Source organism: Neovison vison, chromosome 3, assembly GCF_020171115.1.
Source record: "Neovison vison isolate M4711 chromosome 3, ASM_NN_V1, whole genome shotgun sequence".
NCBI classification, from domain to species: Eukaryota; Metazoa; Chordata; class Mammalia; order Carnivora; family Mustelidae; genus Neogale; species Neogale vison.
Window position 1 is genome coordinate 197,712,671 of NC_058093.1, and position 20,259 is coordinate 197,732,929.

At 39.0% G+C, this 20,259-nt stretch overlaps 1 protein-coding gene across 3 annotated transcripts in view; it reads right to left on the bottom strand.

The window, feature by feature from the left end:
• Positions 1–20,259, bottom strand: part of SBNO1 (strawberry notch homolog 1) — a 54,431-nt gene that overhangs the window by 18,327 nt on the left and 15,845 nt on the right. For all 3 annotated transcript variants that reach the window (XM_044243493.1, XM_044243491.1, XM_044243492.1), the window contains exons 5-18: positions 18,386–18,486; positions 14,644–14,740; positions 12,093–12,253; positions 10,464–10,597; positions 10,187–10,277; positions 8,621–8,782; positions 7,175–7,310; positions 6,991–7,096; positions 6,689–6,842; positions 5,767–5,949; positions 5,060–5,157; positions 3,119–3,270; positions 1,419–1,616; positions 28–195 (exon numbers count right to left, since the gene is read on the bottom strand). In XM_044243493.1, coding sequence (XP_044099428.1) covers positions 28–195; positions 1,419–1,616; positions 3,119–3,270; positions 5,060–5,157; positions 5,767–5,949; positions 6,689–6,842; positions 6,991–7,096; positions 7,175–7,310; positions 8,621–8,782; positions 10,187–10,277; positions 10,464–10,597; positions 12,093–12,253; positions 14,644–14,740; positions 18,386–18,486 — 1,941 coding nt within the window. The remainder of the gene's footprint in view (positions 1–27; positions 196–1,418; positions 1,617–3,118; positions 3,271–5,059; positions 5,158–5,766; positions 5,950–6,688; positions 6,843–6,990; positions 7,097–7,174; positions 7,311–8,620; positions 8,783–10,186; positions 10,278–10,463; positions 10,598–12,092; positions 12,254–14,643; positions 14,741–18,385; positions 18,487–20,259) is intronic.

Here is a 20,259-nt window from a genome sequence, read left to right on the forward strand (position 1 = left end):
AGACAAACCAAGCTTCCCCACAGATACCTGGTGCACTGTTAGGAGCAGGCAAAATTACTGGTGTAGATGAAAAACTAGGTCGTTTTGATCCAAGACCTGATGCTAATAAGGCACTTTGAATAGAATCTGGATCTATACTTTTCTTTTTTTTTTTATCTTTGTTTTTCTTGTGATCTTTTCTGATTAACCAGGGATCTGAAAGTTAAGGAAAGATATGTGTCAAATCATCTGTAAAAGCAGCAGAATCTTCAAAGAAACAACCCTTGAAGTTTTTGTATTAACTGGTAACTTAAAAATCATCACCAACTTCAGTGGTCCAGTATATCCAATACACTGTCAGATAAAATTCCCTAGTATGAGGTTAAAAATCACGGTACAAGTGACTGGGTGGCTGGGCGACTGAGTCGGTTGAGTGTCCAACTCTTGGTTTCGGCTCAGTTTGCGATATCAGGGTGGTGAGATCGAGCCCCACATTGGGCTCCGCACCAGGTGCAGAGTCTGCTTGTACCTCTCTTTCTGCTCCTCCAAATCTCTCTCTCTCATCTCTGGATAAATAAAAATCTACTACTACTACCACCACTACCACTACTACTACTGTTCATAACAACAGGGGCACCTGGTTGGCTCAGTCATTGAAGCGGCTGCCTTCAGCTCAGGTCATGATCCTGGGATCCTGGGATCAAGCCCCACATCGGGCTCTCTGCTCAGGGGGAAGCCTGTTTCTTTCTCTCCCACTCCCCCTGCTTGTGTTCCCTCTCTCGCTATCTCTCTCTGTCAAATAAATAGTCTTCAAAAAGATAAATAAAATCACTGCATAAAACTTAGGTGACTATCTCACACAAATGAGCTAAACTACCAAAAGACAGACAAGCTTGGGGAGTTCTCCACTAAGCAAAGATAAGATTCTGTGCGATGGTTTATACTGTACCGAGGGGGGGGGGGTTTATTTATTTATTTATTTATTTTAAAAAATCTTATTTATGGGGCACCTGGGTGGCTGTCATTAAGTGGCTGCCTTCGGCTCAGGTCATGATCCCAAGATCCTGGGATCAAGCCCATCAGGCTCCCTGCTCAGAAGGAAGCCTGCTTCTCCCTCTCTTACTCTCCCTTGCTTATGTTCCCTCTCTCACTATCTCTGTGAAAAATATACATAAATAAATCTTTAAATTTGAGAGAGAGAGTATGCATCAGCGGGGGAGCGGCAAGCGGAGGGAGAGGGAGAAGCAGGCCCGTCACGCAGCAGGGTCTGATGCGGGCTTGACCCCAGGACCCTGAAATTATGACCTGAACCAAAGGTAGATGCTTAACCAACTGAGCCACCCAAGGTGCCCTGAAAAAACAGGTTTTAATACAATATCCTGTTTCAAACACACAGAAATAACCTTTCACTAACATTTAATAAGTACTGACGTACTTACCATCTTCATCATCCTCACTAGACTCATCTCTGAATGGGTTGAAATCATCGTCATCTCCGGAGCTCATGTTTTTCGAGCTCTCATAGTCACTTTCTTCATGATCAGATGCATCCGATTCACTTCCACTATCATCGGAACTACTACCAGTAAGGCCACCTACTTTCCGCGCTTTCTTGGCTTCACGAGTTATTTCTTCACCTACCCTCAAACCCAAAATAAGACAGTCAGCCCAAACACACTCTTCTAAAGATCTAGGAAAATACTTTTAGTTCACGAGCTTTTAATAAAGTGAAAAACATATAGGAAAAACTTTAAGTATATAAATTTCCTAAGTAAATGTTAACCTTTTAGATTTCCTTAAGGAATCATGTTATGTTCAATTATTAAGAAAAAATTAGACACATAAAAAATTCAAGACTACCTTTAAGTATACATGTCCAAAATAAATTTAGGACAACAGAGATAACACAGAATCTCCAGCATTTTACACAGTTTAATTGTGAATCAGGTTGAGAGCAGAGGCCTACTAATTAAACAACTCTATAAAACTTCATTTGTAAAAAGTCAGACTAGATGCTGATTTTAATTACTTTATTGAGTACTCAGGAAAGATATATGGGAGATGCCTGGGTGGCTCAGTCGGTTAATTAAATGTCCGACTCTTGAGTTTTGGCTTAGGTCATGATCTCAGGGTAGTGATCCAGCCCTAAGTTGGGTTCCATGTATGGAGCCAGCTTAAGATTCTCTCTCCCTCCACCTCCCTCCCCTCCCTGCCCCTCCCTACCACTCATGCTCATGTGTTCTCTTCCTCATCTAAAAAAAAGAAAAAAAGAAAAAAAAAAGACAAAGACATAGACATCTGGAACAAGCCATTAAAAGTCTACTTATTAATAAGATAGATGGTAAAAAGAACATAATTCAGTAAAGATAAACATGACCACGTGACCATTTTAAGATGTCACTGATTCTAAAACACAGCATTACTTTTTTGCCACTACAATTAAAAAATACTATCAATTATAACCATCAATCCACTTTCAAGCATGTTAAAAATGTAAAAAACTGTCCTTCTTAGGACAGATGAACTAAGGTTACACTGTCAGCCACTTGTGTTTGGAACACACCCAGTATCAGACAGTTGTTCCCACAGAGATGATCACCGTCTTAATGACAGCCTGAGAAGTTAACTTCTGAAAGCCGAACAGTTTACTAGGAATCTAAACAGAAATTGAAGTTGGCATATGATAAAACACCAATAAGCACTGAGTATATTTCTAACAATAACTACAAATGCCTCTTTAAAAAAACTATAAAAACACAGTATGTATATATGCATACGCAGCTCTGACAAAGCAATGCCCAGATTTTGTTTTCCATAGATTGCCCATTAGCTGTGTAAACCTGGGGAGATTCCTTAACCTTTGAATCTTGCCATGCCTTTTTGTCCTCTGTCTAGAAAAAAAAAATAAGATCTATTTTCATATGGATCCCTTATGGGTTAAATGAAATAACAGAAGGGCAGTGCTAAAGACAGTGCCTCGCACCAAACTGTCACTTGTGCATTTAAAACCACATAAGCAAAAGCGAAAGTATGCAACCATGTGCCAATTTAAAAAGAAGGCAGCTCAATCCCCAAATATCGCTCCTCAAAATGCTCACATTTATACTATTTTCAACATCATTTAAAGAAAAGAACCCACCTTTCCGCTTCTTTACTTTATTTTCTTTACAAGGACTATCTCTTGGAGAACTATTGTTACTTGGAGCTGTCAAATCAATTCCTAACAAACTATAAAGTTTCTTCCGGTCTGGAGCTGGGAAGTGTTTTTCAATAAGTGACTGCAACACTCCTCTGTTTACACAAGAGAAAAAGTGATAATTAGAGGTTTAGTCTGCAAAATAATTTATTATCTGTAAAGTCTTAAGGGGTGCCTGGGTAGCACAGTTGAGCATTCAAGTCTTGGTTTTGGCTCAGGTCATGATCTCCTGGATTGTGGGATCAAGCCCCCTGCCAGCCTCCTTGCTCAAGCCTAAAGTTCTCTCCCTCTGTTCCCTCTCCTCATGAGTGCTCCCACTCTCTCTCTCAAATAAATAAATAAAATTAAAACATATATATATACTTCAAAACATGTTTCTTAAAAATAAATATACTTTAATACTGTAAAATATTAATAATCCAGCTGAAATAATTTAATATTCTAGGCCAAGGCTGTTGAATTGAAATATAGTTCAAGCCCTGCCAGTTATGCAAGTTTTATACTTTCTAGTAGTTACATTAAAAAGTGAAGGAAATGGGCGCTTGGGTGGCTTGTCATTAGGTGTCTGCCTTTGGCTCAGGTCATGATCCCAGAGTCCTGGGATCCAACCCTGCTTAGGGCTCCCTGCTCGGCCAGAAGCTTACTTCTCCCTCTCTCACTCCCCCTGCTTATTATGTTCCCTTTCTCACTGTGCCTTTCTCTAAATTCCTTTAAAAAAAAAAAAAAGTTAAACAAAACAGGAGAAAAAAAAATTTTTTTTAAAGATTTTATCTGATAGAGCGTGCCTGATGCGCAGCTTGATCTCAGGACCCTGGGATCATGACCTGAACTGGAGGAAGACACTTAACCGAGTAAGCTACCCAGGCACCCCGAAACACTTTTTTAGTAATAGATTTCAGGACACAAACTAGTATCAAATCAACATGCAATCATTAAGATGTAAAACATTACTTTTTTTTAAGTCTTGTCATTTTATATCCACAGCATATCTCAATTTTGGACTAGCCATTGATAGGCACACGTGACTAGTTCCTATCACTTTAAATAATGCAGTAACAGGCACACAAGTAGAGAGAAAGATTAGTAGGTGCATGTTTTGCTTTTGGAAGCAATTCTGAATTATATCCATCTTAAAAGGAGCCACTCGAAGACATCTCCTAACACAAAAAATAGTATAGGAGGGCAAAGGTTATTTTGCTAATTTTACAATTAGAGTTAAAATTGGCAGGGTAGGGTGCCTGGGTGGCTCAGTGGGTTAAGCCGCTGCCTTCAGCTCAGGTCATGATCTCAGGGTCCTGGGATCGAGTCCCGCATCGGGCTCTCTGCTCAGCAGGAAGCCTGCTTCCCTCTCTCTCTCTCTCTGCCTGCCTCTCCATCTACTTGTGATTTCTCTCTGTCAATAAATACATTAAAAAAAAAATCTTTAAAAAAAAAAAAATTGGCAGGGTAGGCAAAGAAATTGAAAAACAATGCCTAAATCATCTTTTTAAAATTCTCATGACTGTCTGCAATTTTAATACTACTACAGATAACTACAGAGAACCATTGCTCGTATTGCTCCTCTGAATAATGGTAATTTCAAACACGCAAAGCTGAAACTAAAACTCAAACTAATCCAGGTTGTCACAGATTTCCAAGATCTACAAGACAAAAATCACAGCCTTCCATTAGTCTAAATACTGGACATGATATCGTAAAAATGCTTAACAATCGAGTACCTCTGTGTTACAGTTTTCCAATGGATACACTGTGATGTACAAGCGTAGAATGGAAACTAACATCAGAAAAACTTTAATGATGACACAGATGAATCAAAACTTCTGCCTCCAGGAAATGCCAACATTCAAACTAATCTAAATAAAAACTCAAAACTAAAAACATTACTTGGCAGTTGAAACAAAATCATTTAATTCTCCTCCACCCTCTTCCAAGGCTTCTAATGTTCTAGCTTCGCCTGTTGATTGCAGACCAATTACAACACACTGGAGAGAAAAATAAAATTAAAATAAAACTATGCATGTGGTTTCTTAGGCTAGATTTTAAATATTTAGCTTAAAAAAAAAAAAAAGGATTTCAAACAAGAATGACCCATTATTACATGTGTGTGCTCATTTATCTATTCTACATATATCTCAGGCATGCTATGTGTAAAAAGCTTAGCTAGGAAATAGGATTACCCTGGACATTCAGTTCTTTGTGATTTAAATATATATATATATATATATATATATATATATATCGCTAAAAAGAAAAAAGCTGTATGATAATCTATACCCACACATCAGCTGTAGTTGTATCCGTGGATGGCCAAGTTAGTGTGATTTACTTTTTTATATACTTTTTGAAGTATATAAACTATCTAAATAGTATATGATAGTATATGATAGTATTTAGATAGTATATGAACTATCTAAATTATTTATAAATAGGCACCGCTTTTATTATTTTTAAAAACCATAAATTTTAAAGTCTTACTATGTTAATACCTTAACTCTCAGAAAGAACAGGCTTTACAAGCAGGAAGCCTGAACACCCAAAAGACTAGGAAACATAACCAAAGATCAAATCTCTCAGTGTGTTCTTCAACTTACTTTTCCATTCTTGATTTCTTCTCGAGCTAGTTGCACAACCCTTTTAACTTTGGATGCTATGCACAAGTATTTGAAAAATCTCTGGTGCGCAGACCAGAACTGACCCCACATTGATTTCTTCATGCGCTGCTCAGCATCAATCAGATCTGCGGCTTGCTGAAATCTCTCTCTGGCAATGACCCACTGAAGAGAGAAAATCCACATTTTAGACATTTCATCTATGCATGTGATTTTTAAAAAATGACTGATTAAAGCAAAATACTGGTAAGTACAAGACTAACACTAATTTAATGAACCATCTTTAGTAACTTGGCCATCTCTAAACAAATGTTTTTCAGGATGCTCACAGAGATGCCTCTAAATTCTTATCAACTACTAGAGTCATTTCAGGGAATAGTTACACTATAATTTAAAATTATGCAACTTAGGGGCGCCTGGGTGGCTCAGTCAGTTAAGCATCTGCCTTTAGCTCAAGTCATGATCCCTGGGTCCTGGAATTGAGCCCCGCATTGGGCTCCCTGCTTGGCAGGAAGCCTGCTTCTCCCTCTTCCATTCCCCCACTTGTGTTCCCTCTCTTGTTGTGCCTCCTTCTGTCAAATAAATAAAATCTTAAATAAATAAATAAACAGAATTATGCAACTTAAACATTTTTTTGGAAAAAAGTTTAAGGCTTAAGTGATTTTTATACCCAACATGGGGCTCGAACTCACAACCCCAAGATCAAGAGTTGCACGCCCTCTTGACTCAGCCAGTCACATGACCCATTACAAATGGCTTTTTTATAAATTATTTTAACAAAAGAGAAAGCTTAAGAAATTAGGAAAATAGGCATCTAGTGCCTTATCTGTTTTTTTATAGCAAAATATACACTTGTGAGCTGAGAGACATTAAAAATACTAGGAATTAAGAAAAAACTTCTCACCAGCTTGACTGCTTTGTTATACATTTTCACATAGCTCTGAGAAAGAAGAACTTCCTCAATTTTGAAGGTCACTCCAGTAAAGCTCAGCTGTCGAGCAATGTACATTCCTCTAAGCTTCATATCCATAGCAACTATTTCCATGGCACCAACACCTCTGAATAAAATTAAAACACACAGTAACTATCATTAAATATAGTAGGGCTTTAATATAAGTGGAAAAGGTTTTAGCAGTAACACCTCTTTTAGACTGAAACTGAGAAAAGACAATGTATACAGACAATGTATACTGTAAATAGCTTTACCTCCGTTCCACTGCTTGGATAAAATCACTGAATTCTCTAAATGGAGTTCCCTCACCCCATATTCCAAGACGGTTCATATAGGCCATGTTTCGTGGTTCAGAAGCACCTGAAAAATTCAGAAACAAAACATTTTACAGCTGAAAAAATAACCTACACATATCTTTCAAATAAAATAACAACTCACCAGTGGCACTAGCATAAACAACTCTGGCCTTTGGCAATTTGTTCTGAAGCTCTAGAACTGCTAAGCCTGTCTTGGTTGGCTTTGAAGAACCAACAGGACATAAGTTTTTTGCTTTATGACATTCATCAAACACTATCTGTATAGAAAGAATTAAGGAACATATCACAGTAGCAAGTATCGCTAATTTTTAAGGAAAACTTAATGTTTATCTGAAAGCCTTGGGAAACATCCCAAATTTCTGCGGAGGTAGAATTTGGTGGGGTCAAATTCAAGATAATCAGGAAGAAGAGAGATGCTATGGATAATAAGCCCCTGAGCATTAACTTTTAAAAATAACACCAACATACCCATCACCCGGTGTTTTTTTTCATCATCCGGTGTTTTCTCAAACCTTAGCATTTTACTGTTATTTGCCTCAGACTGTTTTCTTTTTAAGATAAGAAACATAAATGAAGCCCTCTATGTGCCTCTCCTTGACATCACCCCTCCCTCTCAAGTCTGAGAGGCAACCAAATTATTTTGCTTATTTATACTGACCAGGTATTTCTTAATTAGAATGTAAGAAAAGAATCCACTGTGGCAAGGTATGTCCACCACACAGATAATTTTGGCAAATTCTCTAAGTAGAAGTACAATCGGTGACTAACTTAATCACCGTTTGAAAAATATTCTTCATGCATAACAGTGAAAGGTGTGCTATGGGAAAATAGGTTTGGAAATCACTAAGTTCACAGTTTCTTCCCCTTAGTGTTCTCAGGTGCTTTACTACGTGAATATGCAGTGTGAATCCCCAAAAGCGGAATACAGTATTCATCACTTCCCACGTCTGTTAACATTTTCCTAAACCAGGAGCTTAAATATTGGCCTCTTACACGACAGCTACAAGAGAGGATCTCCCTTGGACTTTGGGAAGTCATTAAAGCTCTCATCCAGGCAATTTCAATTAATCTCAGGATGTAGTTGTTTTGTTGTTGTTGTTGTTTAAGATTTTATTTATTTGAGAGAGAGAGAGCAAGCATGAGTGGGGATAAGGTCAGAGGGAGAAGCAGACACCCGAGGAGCTGAGAGCCTGATGTGAGACTTGATCCTGGAACTCCAGGATCATGATCTGAGCCAAAGTCAGTGGCTTAAACGACTGGGCCACCCAGGCATCCCTCAGGATGTAGTTTTAAATGTTTGTTTGTTTGTTTATTTTTAAAAGATTTTACTTATTTACTCGACAGAGCAAGATGACAAGTAGGCAGAGAGGCAGGCAGAGGGAGAGGGGGAAGCAGACTCCCCGCCATGCAGAGAGCCCGATGCGGGGCTCGATCCCAGGACCCTGAGATCATGACCTGGTCTGAAGGCAGAGGCTTAACCCACTGAGCCACCCAGATGCCCCAATGTTTATTTTTACATTCACTTTTGGTCATTAAAAAATACAAAAACATTTGTTGTAAAGGATACCACTCCATCGAAGTCATCACCGCACCAATGCAGAAGTTGTTTTAACCTAGTTTTATATTTACCGCCAGACTGACTTTCACCAATAAGGGAGGAATAGGTAGCAAAAATGACACCCTTTTTCACGCTTCCATTATGTTTGGAAGAAATTTTTCCATATTTAAACTAAAAAAGAAAAAAAGAAGAATTTAACATATACACTTTTTTCTCTGAAGAATCTATCCCACCCAAACTTCTACAGGAGGAAATTGGTGGGTCCATCATGCGTTTCAGGGAAGTCAAAAGAGCCCCTAAGACTACACACACATATGTGCATGCACCCATATATATATACACACAACTTCATGTTACAACGATCTAGTTTTCATCAAAGTCTCAAAAAACTTTTTTTTTTCTTCAAGATTTTGTTTTATTTGAGAAAGAGAGTGAGTGAGCATGCACGGGGACGGTAAGGACAGAGGGAGAGGGAGAAGCAGACTCCCCAATGAGCAGGGAGCTTGATGAGGGGCTCAGTCCTAGAACCCTGGGATCATAACCTGAGCCAAAGGCAGATGCTCAACTGACTGAGTCATCCACGTGTACCTCAAAAACTTCTATTAACAAGAAAGGATTACAAATCAAATCCTCACTCCAAGAAAAAAAAGTCACAATATTCACTTTATAAAATATTTATTATGCACTTACTGTATGGCAAGTCATTATAATTAAATTCTAAGGCATATATAAAGAACTATGATTAATAATTAATATACCCTTCTTCAATTGTGTGGACTAAAAAAAAAAATAAAAACTATTTCTAGATGCCAGTGACATGTTTTTAAGTTTTGAGTTGTGAGGAATCATTCAAGACACAGTACTTTACCTACAAATCCACACAGATACCCACCCAAAAAAGCCAATGATGAGCAGGGCAACACTGAACCAACCTAGGGCTCACATGGAAAGTAGATTTACATTTACCTATTTTCAAAAGGCGAATAGGGAGGTACCTACCTGCAGGAAGTCTGCCTAATGTACCACTCCCGCTCTTGCTACACAGGAGGTCAGTAATGATTTGCCAAATGAACGCTAAGATTACTATCACATTCTAGTATGCTTCAAATAGTTGGGACACATTTTCTTCCACCTGACAGAATTGTTTTAACATGAACACAGGTACAGATACAAAAATCCAGTGGGTTTTTCCAAATCACTCTCGAAGCCTCAAAAACTCTCTATGTGCTGCGAGTACCTGTCCACACAGCTTTACTAATGCTACACACTTTTACTCACAGGTACGAGTTTCAGCCATGTAAGGTTACCTCGGAAACAAAGACAAAAAGAGCACCAAAGACTGAGAACTCCATGACGATAGAGACAAGGCCCATTTTGTTTGCCACTATACAACCGTACCTAGCACAGTACTTGATGCACAGGAACCCACAAACCAAGAACAGCTAGCACTCACTAATATATTCTGTAAAATAATTCACTTAATCCTCACAACTCTACAAAGTAGAAACTGTTATTCCCATCTCATAGATGAGTCAATATTTACTGAATGACTAACCAAATAGAAAACTTTCATACCTTGTTTAATGAATGAACCAAAATGTTTTTTGCTCCAATATCCCTCAAATCTCTTTCAGCATCATACTTTAAATCATTTGAAACACTGAACCTGCCACATAAAAAAGAAAAAAAAAAAGCAATTAAATGCAAATTCCATCAATCTAGCAATATTCAGGATAAATAAAAACAGGGCTGGACATTAAAAAAATATATATACCTACTCATTAAAACCCATCTTACATGCTGGTGTAACTATTCACAAAAGAAGCTTCCACAGACAGTCTCTGGCACTTACCACAACGCTCTTTTCCTACTCAGCAAGTAATTTTCATAGATAATTCCCGCTATCGTCCTTCCTTTCCCCACACCAGCACCATCACCTATCAAGAAGCCAGCACGATCTCCATTAGGTAGGAATGTTTCATGTTGCTGAAAAAGAGAAAGCTGGTAACTAAGCTACTCCTTTAGAGACTGGGATGATCCATCTTTCAAACACTGGTGTAGGAATATATTAATGCGATCTATGTGTATACAAACGGCACCAAGTTTAGCTCAGTATGGATTCTTTCTTAATATTTACTATGTCTTCTTTCTGGCTACAATCACATGCACCAGGTAACGGAAGTTACCGGAGTTAACAAATTGGTTAGCATTCTTCTTTTTTTTTTTTTTAGAGGATTTTATTTATTTATTTGACAGAGATCACAAGCAGGCAGAGAGAGAGGGGGAAGTAGCTCTCCGCTGAGCAGAGAGCCCGATGCGAGGCTGGATCCCAGGACCCTGGGATCATGACCTGAGCGGAAGGCAGAGGCTTTAACCCACTGAGCCACCCAGGCGCCCCAGTTAGCATTCTTCTGTGTCTTTTTCAATGCCTGCACAGTCAAATACAAACAATCACACATAAATATGGAGGATGGTTAGCTGTTCGGCTTGCTTATTTTACAGAAATGGAGTGCAGAAGAAATCCTCTCAAGAAAACTGGCATAACTAATTCATGGTTTTGAAAGTCAGTACGATACCTATACAATAATACCACAGTTCCTTCAAATAGCCACCAGGGTATGGGATTTTTAGATCCTTTCTAGCATTCAGGAACCAGGGTTGAAAGAGCTGCAACAAACAGTTATCCATCCATCTCCTTAATGTATATATTCTTAACCTAATAGTTGTATTGGATAGACTCCCAATAATGGAACTGTTAGGTCAAAGGACATATGTAATTTTTTTTTCAAGCAAACTCTACGTTCAATGCAAGGCTAGAACTCACGACCCCAAGATCAAGAGTCATGCTCTCTCGACTGAGCCAGCCAGGCACAATAGGAATATGTAATTTTATTTTTATTTATTTTAAAAGACAGAGGAAGCACATGCACAAGAGCTGGGTTTGGGGAGAGGGCAGAGAGAATCTTAAGCAGGCTCCACACCTAGGACAGAGCCTGAGATCATGACCTGAGCAGAAATCGAGAGTCTGACACTTAACCAACTGAGCTACCCAGGCACTCCACATTTTTAATACACATCCCCAGTGAATTCCAAAAAGGTTATTAACATTCTTCATTTCCAATAGAAATGAACCTCCTGCATTCATGCTACCCCTTTAATTTTTTAACACACGAGGGGCACCTGGGTGGCTCAGTTGGTTGGGCGTCCAACTCTTGATTTCAGCTCAGGTCATCATCTTGGGTTCATGGGATCAGACCCTGCATTGGCTCCACACTCAGCACAGAATCTGGTTATCCCTCTCCCTCTGCTTCTCCCCCTGCTCACACATGCTCGCTCTCTAAAATAAGAAAATAAATAATTTTCTAACAAATGAAACTTTTGTAAAAATCAAGGAAAACTGCCTTTATGCTAAAGCAACTATACTATATGGACAAAGATTAAAAGATATATGTATTGTATGTAATTATGAAATACTGCTTACCTGGGCTGCATAAGTAATTGCCTCCAGCTGTAATGCTGACAACCAGCCATTATCAATGGTTTCTTCAGAAATGGATGTTTTGTACCAAACATCAGGAGGAGTAACACTGGATAAAGAACTTGTTTCCACTACAGCATCTGGATGACGTAGGCCAATTTTTACTAAATGAAAATTTAAAAATACTTCATTTTAATTTTTCTAGGTAATAATGCTCCCAGTTTTATTATATAATATTGCCATTATTTCTGCTGTCAGAGAAAATAAAAGTAAGTAACTATACATTCCAGGATTCTAAAAACACACTGATAGGTGGTAAATTAATACTTAAATTTGATAAAAGGACCAGTTTATCAAATACTTATGGTTTAAATAGAGACCTGCTGATTAAAAAAGATATAGAAAGGGGCGCCTGGGTGGCTCAGTGAGTTAAGTCTTGGCCTTCGGCTCAGGTCATGATCTCAGGGTCCTGGGATTGAGCCCCACATCGAGCTCTCTGCTCAGCAGGGAGCCTGCTTCCCCTTCTCCCTCTGCCTGCCTCTCTGCCTACTGTGATCTCTCTCTCTGTGTCAAATAAATAAATAAAATCTTAAGGAAAAAAAAAAAGATACAGAAAAATACCAACTTAGTTTGTATCACCAGGTTCTTCAGTAGCAACAAAATATAATTCTAGGTTTGGAAATCTATTTGAGGGTCGCCTGGGTAGCTCAGTTGGTTAAATGTCTGCCTTCGGCTGAGATCATGACCCCAGGGTCCCAGGATCAAGTCTCACATCGGGCTCCTTGCTCAGCAGGGAGCCTCTGCTGGCCACTCACCCTCCTTATGTGCATGCTAACAAATAAATAAATCTTAAAAAAAAAAATCTATTTGAATGAATCATTCACTTCAATTAGTAAAACAAAAAGTTTGGAATTTAATTTTATTCTGAAAGGTATTTTAATGGAAATCTTGGATATAAAATTAAACAGCAACTAATTCCTCAAAATGCATTATGTGAATAGTTTTAAATAAAGGTCAGCAAACTTTTTCTATAAATAAGTCAATTAGTATTTACAGCTTTGCTGAGCAGCTGGTCTATTACTGAACAATGCCACTGTAATAGTGTAAAAGCAGCCATAACCAATAAATAAATAAACTCATGGCCATAGTTATTTTCCAATAAAACTTTATATAAACAGGCAATAGTCCAAATTTAGTTTGCTGACCGCGGTTTAAAGGGCCAGGGGTAAACTTTCAATTCTTTTATGAAAACCATTATGGGGAGTGAAGGAAACCACCCATTTGAGATACCACAAACTAAGAGTCTTTTTTTTTTTTTTTTTTTTTTTTAATTTATGTTTGGTAGCACCTGGGTGGCTCAGTGGGTTAAAGCCTCTGCCTTCAGCTCGGGTCATGATCCCAGAGTCTTGGGATCAAGCCCTGCATCGGGTTCTCTGCTCATCGGGGAGCCTGCTTCCCCCTCCTCTCTCTCTGCCTGCCTCTGCCTACTTGCGATCTCTGTCAAATAAATAAATAAAATCTTAAAAAAATAATAAAATAAAATTTACGTATGTATATGTTATTTTTAAGTAGGTTCCACATCCAAAGTGGGGCTTGAACTCATGACTCTGAGATCAAGGTCTCATACTCTACCAACTGAGCCAGTCAGGCACCACCTGAAGTTCATTTTAAATGACCAGAAATTATGGGATCCTGAAGTCAATACATAGTGGGTAAACAGAAATTTTGAGTTTAAGTGGTAGTATTAGTAGCTTTTCATAGAAACTCGGAGTACATAAAGGATTCTAGCCATTTATTTTTTTCATCTTATCTCCCCCATAAAAATGAAAAAGTGAACATTTTTACATCGAAACTAAAACTACTAATTTTCTTTGTTTTTAAAGATTTTCTTCATTGATTTGACAGATACAGTGAGAGAGGAACAGAAGTAGGGGGAGTGGGAGAGGAAGAAGCAGGCTTCCTGATGAGCAGAAAGCCCGACACGGGGCTCGATCCCAGGACCCCAGGATCATGACCTGAGCCAAAGGCAGACGCCTAACAACTGAGCCACCCAGGCGCCCCAAACTATTAATTTCCAATTTGACATAGTGGCCACTAAAATAAAAATCACGGTTGTTACAGAAAAAAGGACAGAAGTGTTTATGTACCCCAAAGAAATAAACAGCACATTTTTAAGATTTCTATGTTTTTGTGCTTTGTTTATATAAAATATATAAAAATACAGATATCTATCTCTGCAATTTACTATGATATTATAATCACTAATATGAGCAAAGTTAACTTGAAACACAGTAAAACCCAAGCTTTTTTACTCTTAAAGGACTTCAGCCCAAAATGGTTCTACGTTTACATAGGGAAAATAACCCACAGCAAAATTTTCATGTAGGTATTTTAAAATATATTATAATTTAAAACCTATTACAAAGCTCTTGTCAAATTCTGAGGTACTCAGTATTGACAGATCCTAATAGATAATAACGTGTGTGGGAAAATTACTTAAGTTCAAGAAGAACCTGGAAGTCTTTCATTATTTTGACAGATCCCAACAACATACATTTTATCGGCATATACTCTGCATAGGTTTCTGCGTGACCCATTTCTTCTTCATCTTCTTCCTCCGGTTCATCTTCCTCTTTCACAACAGGAACCTTCTGTAACACAGTGGGAGCATAATCAGAGACTGGAAGCCTAACCAACACAAAGAAAAACTCTTCTGTAGGTATACTAAACAGTCTTTAGTCTTGGAAACATGACACACCACTTCTATATTCCCTAAAATCTGGGTCACACTTTACATCTTCTGTGCTTCTCCAATGAGTACAGGTAATCCATGACCCAACTCTCATCCCTAACACACCAATGGGTCACTACAGGGCTCTCCCATCCTTCCAGCCACCACATCTCAAACTTTCCTCTTCAGTATTGCCTACCACCCTCCACGATGTCCAGAACTCTTTTTTAACCTCAGTCTTCAGTCTTCATTTCAGTTCTAGGAACAGAAAGACCAAAGGATTTGGGGAGCAAAGGTGGATGAGCAAGCCCCAGCAGCTCATCCTACAACCCCAGTTATAGGACCCCAGTTGTACAACCCCAGCCAGAAACTGCTGAAGTTACACAACCCACCCTCATTTCCGTGCACCTTCAATCCAGCTGTCTTCTTTCCATCAGACACGGAAACCAAAACCCCAGAAAACTCTGGATTTAAAGGTTCTTTTGAAGGACAGAGAATCTACTTGACATCTATGCCTCCAAACAACAATCATATGTGAGATAGCCAAGCACTTACTCTCCAAACCCTAGAACACCAAAAAATGCAATGGGGAGCTCTTACTAATTAAACCAGGAAAACAGGAATGAAGCCAGACTGTCCCAGGCAACTTGAGTGAATGGTTACCAGTCACATGTTCTTTCTTTCTTCACCAAATTTTGAAGGTAAGATACAGAGCATTAGGGGAACAGAAAGACCCTGTACTCGCCTCCTTTCACTACAAGTAAAACCATCAGCAAAGCTCTTAATTAATGTGCTTGTTCAAGAAAAACTACAGAGAAAAAGCTGTGAAACCCCGTAAATGTAGAAAAGAAGAAGAAAAGAAAGAGAAACCAGTCAAGACCTATAAGCAATGCCAAGGGCAACAAAGCCTTGAAAGATAAGGGCAGGCATTTTGATTTCTTTCTCTTTAGCATAGAGTATGATGGCACAAAGATGCTCAATAGAAGTGGGAAGGAGCAGAGAGATGTAGACAAACACCCAATCAACATCAACCCATGGAATCCTGAGAAAAAATCCGAAACAGTTCTGAATGCTCTTAGAGCCAAAATGAAACTCAATTACAGAAACTGCAGACAAAGGGGGCTCGCCAAAGAAACAGATGTAAATCCCCATTCTGCTGGTTTTTTTTTTTTTTTTAAAGATTTTATTTATTTATTTGACAGAGAGAAATCACAAGTAGATGGAGAGGCAGGGAGAGAGAGAAGGGGGAAGCAGGCTCCCCGCTGAGCAGAGAGCCCGATGTGGGACTCGATCCCAGGACCCTGAGATCATGACCTGAGCTGAAGGCAGCGGCTTAACCCACTGAGCCACCCAGGCGCCCCTGCTGGTTTTTTGTGAGGCCTTAAGCAAAAGACTTAAATTCTGACTCCTCCTGACCCCCACCTTCAGCTCTTTCCCTGCCTACCAAATAAGAACACATACTAAACGACTAGTCTTCCCTTTCTATCTTATCTTAACATACCTGAATTTTAAAAAAAAAGAAAGAAAGAAAAGAAAAAATTACCAAGAGTGTAACGGAAGATAAATTGGTGACGCTGTCTAGTCACAAAATCAGGGACCAGACATGTAAATTTCTAAGCCAGTAAAATGGCAACTAAGGGCCACCAAGCTTAGGATCAAGGAGAGAATCGTGAAGGGGAGCAGGGAAAGGTTGTGGTACCTGGGGAAGATCTGCCTGACACACAGAACACGTGTTCAGTACTAAACTTGAGGCATGCTTTATGAGGTGGGGAATGTGAACCCAGGGTTGTCGTACTCCTAATTTTCAGGAGAAGCTGGAGTTCAGGATCTTATGTGGTAGCAACAAACTGAAAATCTTTCAAAATACTGTGGAGGCCAAACAGAACACATCTGTCAACTGGCTTTGGTGCACAGTCTAGCAGTCTGTAATCCCTGCTAGATATTTCTTTTAAGTGAGGTCTATTCCCATGTGGGGCCAGAAGTAAAGACTTCAAGATCAACAGTCACATGCTGCACTAACTGAGCCAGACAGATGCACCTGTTAGATGTTTCTGAACTGCAAGGACAACATAGAACTTTTGGCATATCATGGGCAAACAAGGGCTGGAATGGGGGATCTATGTACATTTCTTAAAAATGCAACTGTACTTTCTAAAAATCAACTTCCACATAAGTTGCTGGTACACAACCATTAAGTAAACTGGGTCCTGCCAGCATTCATTTTCCTGGTCCCTGTTCAAAACCTCAGGCACAGATTGCTGTGCTGTCTTTCCAATTCCATATTCCATCCCTAAGTCCTATCAAGTCTTTGGTATTGTTACATGCAGTCATCTCCTATTTTCTTTTTTTTCTTTCCCTTCACCTTTTCTCACCCTCTTTGCAATCCTCTAAGTTATTAAGATATTAAGTCTCTTAATATCTCCCTTCTGGAGTACCTAACCAACCTTCCAACCTGCCTCTCTCCCCCACCTGACACCCTGAAACACTAATAGGATCCTTCAATTCCAGGGGCCCCACTGGTGCTACACCAAGACTTTTTTTTTTTTAAGATTTATTTATTCATTTGAGAGAGCAAGCAAGAGAGAGAGAGAGCATGCGCATGCAGGTAAGCAGGTGCAGGGGGAGCAGAGGGAAAGAATCTCAAGCAGAGTCCCCACTTAGCACAGGGCCTGATCTCACAACACTGAGACCATGACCTGAGCAGAAACCAAGAGTCAGACGCCTAAGCAACTGAGCCACCCAGGTACCCAAAGTCTTTCAAATTCAACTCAGGAACCACCACAGTGCCAAAACCAACCACTCCAACTTTCTCCTGGCTTACTGCCATCTAAGCATATAGCCACCACCTCCCCTGTGCCTATAAACGCTTTAGCTCCCTTCCTAAAATGCCCCCTTGCAGTCGCTCCAAATCCAACACCTAATCTCCATCATACCTACTCCACAAAATGAAGTGTTCCCAGGCCATCTGAGTCCAGGGAGGTTTCCTCTTCCTCCAATTTCCTAATCCTAATTGTGAGTATCTTAATGTACTTTTTGCTATCCTTTATACTACTTAAACCATGTGTTTGTCCAACTGTGTGATTATGGAAGGGGGAGCCAAGTAGTACACCTCTTGTTCAAACCCACCACATACAGGCACTGTTACACAGAGCATAGTTATGAAATAAATGTACAGAGTTAACTAATCCAAGGCATTTCCAAAATTTAAGGAAAAAAATTACTTACAACTATAACATTATACAACCTGACAGCTCATAATTAGCTATGTATTCAGGTTCAATCCCAAAATGGACACAGTTTCAAATACTTTGGTTAATTCCAAATTATCTTTGTCTCTGATCAGATGAGATTGTCAGTCCTGTGTGTAATACCAAACCCTATCAAATATGCAAGCTCTCATCACCTTGTTTAGTATGTCAGTTTGAGATTTCGTGCTTATTCCTTAGTTCATGTAGTTGAGTAGCCCCCCTTCACTCAAAAAGAAGTTTTTCTGAGGTTGTTTAAGATCACTTTTAGCCAAGCATATTTCTATACCACACAACACAGATGCACTTTTGAAACTCACCATGGTTGGAGAAAAACTCCTCATTTTCATGTCGTTTATCCATATTCTTGCTACCTCTTTATTAGAAGACTCTTTCTTTACTGCACCATTGCTTACATCAGCTGAGGGGAGAGTTACTAGATTTTAGAACAAAATATCAGTTTCTTTTCAGTAAAAGTTTTATTATAATTTTTTTAAATTCAGATTTTTAAAAAAATGTTAAATCTAAAGAGTCAGTACAAGTTTACCCACTTCTCGAGCCAAAGAATACCAACCTGCTTGTCACTAACCTAAACTAAGCGTTAAGAATTAAAACATTCAAAGCGATGTGTTACCATGCAGCTAAGAATTAACCTTAGAAAACAAGTAACTTAAACAGAAATGTGTGTACTCGAAACTTGAGAACCAGTTATGAAAAGGACATATTAACCGCAAGTATTTGATAGTTCATTTTAATACAAATATAAACAGGGATACTTCACTTGGTTCATCAAAAACCAACCAACCCACCAACCAGAATGGTGTTATCATCAAGACAGAATCAATCTCATCTGAGTTGGTGATACTTACTTTCGAGACAAATAATTATTTCTTGAGTTAAAAAAAATATTAGGGAACTCGATTTCCCTCTTTCTCCAGAATAAAGATCCAAACAATCTTTTCTTCTTCTATACCGGTGGTTTACAAACTCTTTTTATTTTTATATTATTATTTTTTTTTACCAAACTCTTTTTAGAGAACTCTTCAGAGAATCTGAGTATCAGGTCAAGCCGAACTGCCTGACTAAGCAGTCTAGAGCTAGAGCCCCCGTAACCAGCCTGCATGAAGCACTCACTTCAGGTACTTGGGATTTCTGAGATCAGTGTGGAAATCACACCAGAAGGACTTATTAACATCTTATCTACTAAACCAAAAGATATAGAGTATATGGGAGACCTGTCACTTGAGACTCCAAAATTACAACAACTGAAGTTTTAACAAAATAAGGCTGGAACAGTGATAACAAAGTTATGTATTTAATGTAACTGGGCAAGAGAGAGTGAAAAGTTGGCAGAGTACAGAACCCAGACCTCAAAGGAGAGCTCAGCACCCAAACAGAGAGCCAGAGGGCTCAAGGCTCCATAAGGGCAACACGCATAAAGGAGAGAGAAACATGCAAAACCTTGCTCTTTGCAGTTTCATACTTTCACTGTTCCCTTCCAGTAAAAAGATTACCCTGTGCTTCAACACAAAAGTATGCTTATCTTCGGCATTCACTTACATGTTTCTTTCTCAGCCCTGGTCCAGTCTGATAGTTTCTCAGGCTTCCACACAAGGACGGCCTTGATTTGTACTCTTTTGTCTTTTTAAAATTACTGCACTGGACGTGGGAGATGTTAGTGTACTAAGCATTACTTGATCAGCTCCAAACCTATCCTGTTTTGTTTTGCTTTCTAAACTTCCCTGACAATAGCAGTCTTCTTTAAATTATGAGAACATGTGCTGATTTGAAGAGTGGAATGCTCAGGAAGCCACTCACATAAAAGCAGCTGGATTTCTCCTCAAACCCAGACTTTAATGACAGCTGTTTCCAGTAACTGCTGATCATCTAAGACACCCAGGAATCATTCCAGATGCTGCCCTGCACCCGAGGCTAGATGGGGGCCATGCTCCTGATCTCCACGGTGGAGCAGAGTAAAAATCAGTCCTAAGACAGTTCAAATGACTTAATGGGCATGTAGTTGCCAAGTTGCAGTTAGTTCAGGACAATGACCTTGAGAATAAACTACAGCCATAAGGACACAATGGTATGGACTCAAACAAAAGACTAAATTATCTGATATTTTTTATTGTATCTGTCACTGGATACGAAGTTAGTTCTACAATACCCTACCAAACACTTCTTGGCCATTGTT